This window comes from Mastomys coucha, unplaced genomic scaffold (genome assembly GCF_008632895.1).
Source record: "Mastomys coucha isolate ucsf_1 unplaced genomic scaffold, UCSF_Mcou_1 pScaffold22, whole genome shotgun sequence".
Lineage (NCBI taxonomy): Eukaryota > Metazoa > Chordata > Mammalia > Rodentia > Muridae > Mastomys > Mastomys coucha.
This window is the reverse complement of record NW_022196905.1, coordinates 142,015,316-142,024,643: the sequence shown is the minus strand read 5'-3', so window position 1 is coordinate 142,024,643 and position 9,328 is coordinate 142,015,316. Positions and strand designations below refer to the sequence as shown.

Genomic DNA, 9,328 nt, shown 5'->3' with positions numbered 1-9,328 from the left:
CCCCGCAGCAGGCTCCTGCAGGGGACATGGAATCCGGGCCAGAGAATCACTTGTAGGGTAACCATTCCTAACCTGCCCTCTCCCCGTGTTAATGTCCTAAGATGAGGAACCAAATCTGGTCAGAGAAAGCCCAGACAAGGGTGCAGAATATGTAGGTGATACCAAAACCCTTGGGATTTCTGTCCTAGGATTTGCAAACAAGATGGGGAAAGGTGGACTGGGGAAGGGTGTGGGGGAGAAACCTTAAGCATTTCTGTTCTTCTCCCTTGGGCTTGAGGCCCTGATCCAATCCCCACCTCACTAGAATGTATGCACATCAGCAGGACTGAATAACTACTTCATTAAACAGAGACACTGTACTCATTGGGGCCCTGGGGGGGTACTGCCGTTCCTGTGTGGTATTTTTAATATTATAATGTATTGCATCTTAATGTATTAAATTCATTTTTGTTGTACTATATTGGTTGGCATTTTATTAAAATAAATTGTATTGTACCATATTTGTATGTTTTAAGAGAAAATAATATAAAATATAATACTTGTGCTATTATATAGCGCAAAACCTGCAAATCTGTGCCTCTGCCTCTTGAATGAACTTTTTTGTTGCTTGCATTTGGGAAGGGAGGGAAGGGAGGGGAGTGACCAATAAAGCACTGGGTAATTTCAGAATTCTCCTGTTTGGTCTGCTGCTTCGAAGTATAGACTATGGAGTAACACAACCCAGTCCATGAACTCAGTTCAAACACAGGAGCCATCGGGCTCAGTCCAGAAAACAAACATAAGATGTAAGATGACATTGGCACATCACGAACATGTAATAGGAATATTAAAATAAATAAACAAACAAAACAAAACAAAAAACCTCTATACACAAAACCATGTGTTTCATGTTTAGCTCCAGAAATATATGAAATATTTGAGTTTTAGTAACGCTTTTCTTTATTAAAGAAGAAAATGAGTTGGTATATTAGAATCTAAAAATATAGAGTCCAACCTAGTTCTTTATTTACCCATATTTTAAGCACATTGCAGTTTGTCATCACCATTTATTAAGGGAAGTATTAGCTTTGAAAAGAAAAGGGGACAAATGTGTACTGAAGCCCTACAGTCGGTCACCTTGGGTGGGTTCTGTCTCTATTAAGATGTCCATCTGATTAAGCAATATAAATAACCACACCCTCTCTCTTTCCTCACTAGATTCAGAAGCGCCACACCTGCTTCAAAACCTCAGTGACCACGAGGTGTCCATCAGTGGCTCTACAACCTTAGACTGTCAAGCTAGCGGTGTCCCCGCGCCTCAGATCACTTGGTTCAAAAACAACCACAAAATACAGCAAGAACCGGGTAAGAGAGTCTCCCTTGCCCCTGATCCTGCTTCGCCATTTCCCGCCCCCTGATCCTCTCTGCTTCCCCGTTCCTTGCCCCTATCCTCCTGCCTCACTCCTCCCCTTCCCCTCCCACCTTCAGCTTACCATGCTTGCAGGCCACACTCACCTCAGCTTTCAAGAAGGAACAACACTAGAAAGGGTCCTTACAACTCTGTCCCGAGTGCCTTCAACAACTCAGTGAGAAAGAAATGGAAAGACCACCCAGGAAGTGGCGCCATTCACCTTTCATCTGGGAGAGGGAGGAAAGACTGTATTGGCTTGAGGGATTTCATAGGGTTTTTTTTTGTTAATTTTTAAATCTTGTGGGCTTGAGTGTTTCATCTGCCTGTGTGTGCCTGCTTACCATTTGAGTGCCTGGTATCCTAGGAGACCGGAAGAGGGTGTCAGATCCCCTGACAGCTGTGATGAGGATGCTAGCAGACAAACCTGGTATCCTCTGGAAGAGCAACTAGTGCTCTTGATAATTACTGGTCTCTCTCTCTCTAACCACATAGTGTATAATTTTAAACACCGAGTATAGATGAAGCCCAGGGAAGTAGATTTACAATTTTTAAAATTCATTTACACTCATTTTAATAATTTAAATTTAAATGGGGGTGTCGAGAGCACTTAGGGTGACCAGCCTATGGTTTCAGCTGGTGGATGCCCCCAGCAATTAGGACAGAAGACAAGGAGTCGGACGTGGTGCTAAAAAAAAAGCTTTTATCAGGCTGTATCACACAAATTACACACCAAAATAACATAGCAATCACTAGTATCGCTAGCAGAACAATTTCAAACATTCTAACATCATGAGCTAAGGGATATACGACCTGTCTCCGCTCTCAGGCTCGGGCTCTGACGTCTTGGGCGTCCCCTCCGGTTGTGTGAGCGCCTTGTCGGGAGGCGGGAGGCGAGAGTCTTGAGTCTGAGCAGCGTCTGATCCATTCAGCAAGTCATCTCATCTCTGACTCAGTTGCCTCTGGCCGTGGTTTTTATACTCTTTACTTATCTCTATCTATGTCTGCACGTTGGGCTTCGTGTATCACTCTATCTTTATCTGAGGTTCCACTCTGGGTTACCGCCTTGCGGTGCTTATCCATTTCATACATTTACTTTCACTTTTATTCACTTGTCACTTAATATTCTATTTTAGCCTACCTGGCCTTCAGGCCTTACATGCTCCTTACAGGGGGCACCATTTTATTATACTGATCGAACAAAACATTTTCTTTGTTTTAGAGGTGTGTGTGTGTGTGTGTGTGTGTGTGTGTACAGGTGCCAGTGGAGGCCTGAAGAGGGTGTTAGATCTCCTGGAGCTGAAGTTGCAGGTGATTTCAAGCTTGTTGGTGTGGATGCTGGGAACTGAACTCCGGTCCTCTTGAAGGGCAGCAAGTGCTCTCAAGCACTAAGACATCTCTCCAGCCCTAAAAGAAACAAAACGAAAATAAAAACAAACAAACAAGAAAAACCAACTTTCTAACTTAAACTAAAGTTATTGTCTTTCAAAAATAAAACCAGCTAGACTAAAACCAAAGAATACAAACAGTGTTTCCTGCTTGCTTCATGCGGTGGCTAAATAAGATGAAGCTTACTGGCATTTTTGGTTAACAGTTACATTTGTAGGAAAGCATAATACCGCCCCTTGTCTATCATGTCCAAGGGCCTGCTTCAATGCCCATATTATAAATAGGATTGCCATTTATCCACAATGTTTGACAATGTGATAGTATGGGGTTGTCCTGAGATCAAATCTTCCACTCAAAAGACCTGTGTGAGTCCAATCTTGGAATGAGGCTATGGCAGAGCCAAGCTTTACAATACTGACAGTGTCCCTGAGAGGGGATACATTCCACAGTACAAGGCCAGCATGTCACAGTTTCTCTAGAATTAGCACATCCATCACAAGAATGCAGCACACTAGGACTCACTTCTTGTCATTCCCCCAAAGGGCCTCCCTCTCGCCCAAAGGAGGCAGCTTGCCCCTGAGTCCTTTTCCTTTATGTAGGTTTTTACTTCTCTCTTACTGAGATTATTTAAAAGGGCAATTACTTGGTAGTGTGTATGAGTGTGTGTGTGTGTGTGTGTGTGTGTGTGTGTGTGTATGTATGAGTGTATGTGTATGTGTAAGTTAAACCTATTCTATTTTCACACTGTATTATTTTTAAAGGTTTATTCCTAATTGTGTATGTAGGTATTTAGGTATGTGTACATTTGTGCAGGTACCTGAGGAGGCCAGAGGCATCAGGTTCCTCTGGAGCTGGAGTTACAGGCGGTGTTAGCCGCTGCCATGGGTGCTGGGAACCAAACTCAGATCCCCTGCAAGTGCATCCCATGCTCTTAGCCACTGAGCTGTGTCTTCACTTCCCTGTATTCCATTCTAATCATCAGTTAATATGCAGTTCCCTTCAGTGGGTCTCATTAGTATCCTCCTCCCCACGGTGCTTGGCAGTAGGTCCAGTGCTCCGGGAGTGATAACTGAATGGCTTTTGGAAATTGGACACTACCTTTAGTAAGCGTGTTTGGTAACACAAATACCTGGTTTGAGGCAGGCTCTATATCATAGAGTTATCAGTTATTGAAGAGATCTTGGACTATTCTTAGGCCAATATGGAGAATAGACAACTTGGCCCAAAGAGATGAAATGCTTACCCAAAATAACCTACTACCAAGATGCTAATTTGTGGCAAATTAATCCCCTGAGGTATTCTGCCATATTAAAAAGGTGAGTGACCATGTGGATACACACATAGCTCATTAAAAAGTTACCTCTTTCCACTATAAACCAGAGTCCATGTCAATATAATAAAGACCCAAAGAGTCCCTACAGAAGCCTGGTAAAGTGACTCCAGGCTTCAAACACTCGATCGTACACAGCACATATTCCACGAAACACTAACCAAAAATGGGGACTGGCCCTTTGAGAGAAGTGAGTCCAGTCTAAATTCAGTTGTCAGACCTTAAATTTGAGTTAAAGAGTCAAATCCGGTGGCTCATGCCTGTGATCCCAGCACTTGGGAGGTGAAGGCACATACTTCAGGAGTTCAGTGTCATCCTTGACTACGCAGCAGATTCCAAGCCAGCTTAGGATGCATAGACCCTGTCTCAAACAAAAGGTTCTACCAATTCTGAAAGTTTATGGCTGTTAGGATACTGGAGAAAAGACACAGGAAAAAAAGGGGGTCAGGAAATGAGAAGTATAAGCGCCGGGCGAGTCCACACTGTGGAGGGCCCAACACTGCCCTTGTTTTCCTACCTTCCGAGGCCCTGTTTACCTCTGAAACTGGAATGCTGCTGACTGCACAGGCCACAGGGAGAAGGATTAAGGTGTTTCACTCCTCTAAGCTGCCCATGGCCACAGTTTATTAAGCACCACGGTTTGCATTTCTTAAGATGAACTATGCTATGCCCATCTTCTCTCTTTACTGTTTAAAGCTACTCTCGCTGAGCCACTGAGATGGGCTTGGCACAAAGCGTGATGATGTGAGTTCAATCCCCGGGACCCATGTGGTGGAAGCAGTGGATTGATTGGCACATGCCAAACCCTCCTGGAACCTCTGGGGAGGGAATTCTGAATCCGTAGTCACACACCTGTTAAGTTTCAAATGCAACCTGAGGTGTAACGGTCATGGCCACACACTCTATATCCTAGGCCCTCCATATCCATCACCCACAGGTAGCACTAAGCACACTGCCTCTACTGTGGCCGTTTCCATTACAAGCCCGTGTGAGTAAGGACTACTGGTAACCGTAGTGGCTAGTCCTGGCTCTCCAGGACTCCAGTGAGCAGAAACCCTCTTCATGGCATTACACCAATGAAGCCAGTCTAAGTTTGACTGCCTGGGTGTACAAGCCAGGATACATCTTTCACAGAAGGCCTGGCAGGTCAAGAAGAACTTCCAGGTCTAGAGAATCGTAGGGGTGCTGGATGCTTAACAGGATCTGGTCCACTGTCATTGTGACTTGTTAACTGACAGCTCCTCAACATTCCAAAAACAATAGGAAGAGAGGAAGCTGGGCACACGTGCAAGCTCATGCCCTGGTGGCCATCAAATAAATGCCTGTTGAAAGAGCTCGGGGAAGCTGGAAAGTCTGCTCCCTCACTTCCTCCCAGGAAAACCCTTTCGGTGGGACGAAGCCATTCTTGCAAAGGAAAGCAAAGACAAGAAAGCTGGGTAGTCACTTCTTGGGCCAAAGGGCAGCAGGCAGGAACAAAGGAAGTCTTGAGTGCAAAAGCCCAGGAGAGCATGCACACAGGCGTAGAGGCCACCTCTGCCACATCAATGAAACAAGAAGAAAAAAAACGCCCAGCAACTGCTTCACTGCCAACTGGATTCTCCAGTCTTGTCTCCCTGCTGGATCAGAGCATCTCCACTCACTGCTCACCAGCCTCTCTCATGGGGCTTGCCCTCCCCACCCTGCCTTCCCTGTTCCCCGTATGGCAAACTTACTGCCCATCTGGAATCCTTGTCACCAGGCGTGTTTCTCTTATGTTGCAAGGCTAGGAGACATCCTTTCTTCACGGGTCCCATTCACTCCTCAGGCAACCACTGTGTTATTTTCTAGCTTCCTGAGCTCTTGTTTTCAAACCTTTGAAGACTTGTATGAGATTGTCTCACAGGAAATGCAAATTACTGGCATTCAGTCAAGCAGCAAGACACCCTGCTTATTTAATGTCCATACCTGTTACCAGAGGCAGGCACTTGTATGACACAATTCACAAGTAGACTTTTGCTTCACAAACACTACTGTAGTCTATTTGGTTGGTTGGTTTGTCTGACAACAGTTTGGAGAGGTCCGCTAAGTTATTCTGACTATTTTACAGGTTCAAACATGAAGAAGTAGGGAGAGGGGACCTGGGCTCAAGTCATGGTGGTGTGGGCAACTAAGGTTGTCTCTGGCATGTGTGACTAACACAGGCAGATGTGTCACATCTCTCACAAGATGACAGATGAGGAACAGTTTTAAACTGCCAGGTTGGCATCAAAAAAATAAAGCAGTGAACACTTCTGTATCCCTATACATATAATGGCTTGCAGAGACTTTAATTTAAAGCATAGTTTAAAAACAATTTTAAGCATATTAAAATATACAAAGCATTTTTAAAAGCTGGGCATGCTATATAAAGAGGAAAATGATTTTGAAGCCAAATCTGCTTCTACTTATTAAGGGTTTGTTTAATTAAATTTAGTTAATTGTTTAAGACAGGGTCTTACTATGTAGCTCTTGGTTGGCTAGGAACTTGCCACATAAACCGGGGTTGAACTAACAAGGATCCTCCTGCCTCTGCCTACCCTGTGCTGGGATGAAAGGTGTATGCCACTATGCCAGACTAATTTAAAGGGCTAGAATTTATGCCATATCTGCTCAAACCTCATTTGTCTACTTAATACATGTTTCTGAGCTGCTACTTTTTGTCCAGCACTGTGCTAGGCTGTGCAGATGTAGCAAGTATCCATATTTTTATCATCATCTGTTCCCACCCCTTGGAGCTGAGGACCAAACTCAGCTTTGTGCTTAGTCCTGCTGACTCCTTAAGCCCTGAACTCTGGATATTAAAATTAAAATGAATGAAGTTACTATCAAAAAGTTTAAACGTTTAAACATTATATAACCAAAAAGCCAAGTAATGAACTTGTATACGTGTTCTCATGAAATGCAAGCTTTTTCTTTTTTTTTATAAGATTTGTTTTTTTATGTATATGAATATACTGTATTCACCACCAGACATACCAGAAGAGGGCATCAGATCCCATTATAGATGGATGTGAGCCACCATGTAGTTGCTAAGAATTGAACTCAGGACCTCTGGAAGAGCACTCAGTGCTCTTAACCACTGAGCCATCTCTCCAGCCTGGGATACAGCCTTTTCAAGCAATAACCCTCAGTGTCTAGGCTCACTGTCCATATCAGTTGGTCTCAAAGTGAGAGAAGAGGAACTGATAAAAAGAGTCTAGAAGAAAGCACCTTGACTTAATCTCAGGTTTCAGAACCATGTAACAGGAGAGATAAGGAAAGGGGAGTTAATGTGGCTAAAGGAAAAGCCAGGCACGCTCTGGTGCTAGGATGCATTCGGATGGCTGCAGGAAGCAATGAGATCACACATAGGCCAAGCCGGAAGGACACCCATCGTGAGTACTCACCATGAAGACGTGTCTACGTTTGAGGCCACAGATATATTTAACTTGATTTAAAAATTACACAATCCCCATCTATATCAAAACACATCCCTGTTACTATTTACTACACATCCCTTACCTACTTATTTATTTATTTAGTTTTTTTTTTTTAAAGACACAATTTCTCTGTGTAGCCCCGGCCAACCTGAAACTTGCTCTATAGACCAGAGATCTACCTGTGTCTGCCTCTCAACTGCTGGGATTAAAGGTGTGTGTGTGTGTGTGTGTGTGTGTGTGTGTGTGTGTTTGCACCACCGCCTCTGCTGCCACCGCCTCTGCGGCAACCATCGCCACCACCTGACACTCCCTACGTTTATGTTTCTATATCTCAGTTAAAGTAAATTTAATTTTTAAAATCTTTAGTATATTAAGATAAGAAAAACCCATCTTCTGTGCATTACCTTCACCGCACTAAGGTTCTGCAAGGCAATAGACTCTGGCGGTTAGATGTTAGTTAAATAGAAAGACGAAACGAGGGAGGAGGGCTTGAAAGAAGGGAGAAAAGTGCAGAGTGTCCAATCGGAGCTCAGCAGAGAACCTAGGAGGACTAGGGTGGTGCAACATGCTGGCAGATGACAGAAGATGCATTTCCTAGGAAGGATGGAGGGAAAGAAAAAGCAGGTTAAAGCCTATGTAACAGAGAACCTGCGATAAAACAAAAGTGTTGCATGGAGAGACCAGACCACAGAGCTCCACGTCTGAGTGATAGCTGAAGAGTTACTTGTGATGGTGGCTTTGGTCCTCAGACGGACAGCATGGCTCCTGCGTGAAATTTCACTCCTGTTGAGCCTTTACAAATTGTGACAGTCTACACCCAGATTGAAACAGTATCTCGGAGTCACCTTGTGTCCTCATTCCTTCTGCAGGCCACATGCCCAAGGGATGAGCAACTCACATTTAGTATGTTCCTCCAACTGCATCCATTTGCTTCTTACCATGGTCAGAACGTGTTTCAGACAATGCTGTGGCTCAGCAGGTGCCCCAGAGGGAGGTGGGGGAATGCTGGCCAAATAGCTCAGGACAGCACAATGGGCAAAGCTGATGAGGTGACAGACTGATCCAGTTTACACTGATTCTGACACTAGCGCAGATGTCTCAAAAACACCACAGAGAAAAGGGTCTCCAAGCATCAACAACGCATTGAGGAGAAACCCCTCCCTCTCTTGAGAAGATCTCAGTGAACAGAGGGAAGTTCTGATCTGAAGGTGCTCAGCAAAGCCAAAGCAAATGCCTATGACAGTCCAACATGCTTACAGTCCTTGACAGTTAAAATAGTGTTTTATCCAGAGTACCCCCATGTCTCCAGCAGACCAAAGCTGGAGCAGGAGAGAAGGCCCCTAAGGCAGGGACTTTCTCTTTCTTCTTCAGCCGAATCTTGATCCCCAGGACTGAGTAACCTGTCCAGAAAGGGCCTGTCCCCATTGTATCATGACCCCAAAGATCTGCACCATGGGCACCATAATGGGCACCATAGTGACAGGCCAGAATCATCTCTGAATTGTGAAAGGATTGAGTTAGATCACAGCCTTTGGGGGAAGCAAGAAGAGAATGTTACAGGGAAGGATGGGAAGAAAGAGCCTGGGCCCTTAGAATCTGCAGATCAGCCTGAGTCTTCCAGAAGAGAAATGGCAGCCAAATATATAGAGCATGAATTTTACCATCTCAAAGGATGCAATTCAGAGGCAACAGATGCATTCACGATGTAATGCAACTGTGCTACTGTTTGCTTCCAAACTTCTTCCTAGCCTCAAGTGGAAATCTCAGAGAGAGAGAGAGAGAGAG

At 44.4% G+C, this 9,328-nt stretch overlaps 1 protein-coding gene and 1 long non-coding RNA gene across 6 annotated transcripts in view; one reads left to right on the top strand and one right to left on the bottom strand.

Annotated features, from left to right (window-relative positions):
• The window catches only part of LOC116068782, a 16,174-nt gene extending 13,651 nt beyond the window's left edge, over positions 1-2,523 (bottom strand). For all 3 annotated transcript variants that reach the window (XR_004109685.1, XR_004109687.1, XR_004109686.1), the window contains exons 1-2: positions 2,201-2,523; positions 1,495-1,617 (exon numbers count right to left, since the gene is read on the bottom strand). This is a non-coding gene — a long non-coding RNA (uncharacterized LOC116068782). The remainder of the gene's footprint in view (positions 1-1,494; positions 1,618-2,200) is intronic.
• Positions 1-9,328, top strand: part of Flt1 (fms related tyrosine kinase 1) — a 168,412-nt gene that overhangs the window by 90,559 nt on the left and 68,525 nt on the right. For all 3 annotated transcript variants that reach the window (XM_031338765.1, XM_031338766.1, XM_031338767.1), the window contains one exon: positions 1,198-1,344. In XM_031338765.1, the coding sequence (XP_031194625.1) occupies positions 1,198-1,344 (147 nt within the window). The remainder of the gene's footprint in view (positions 1-1,197; positions 1,345-9,328) is intronic.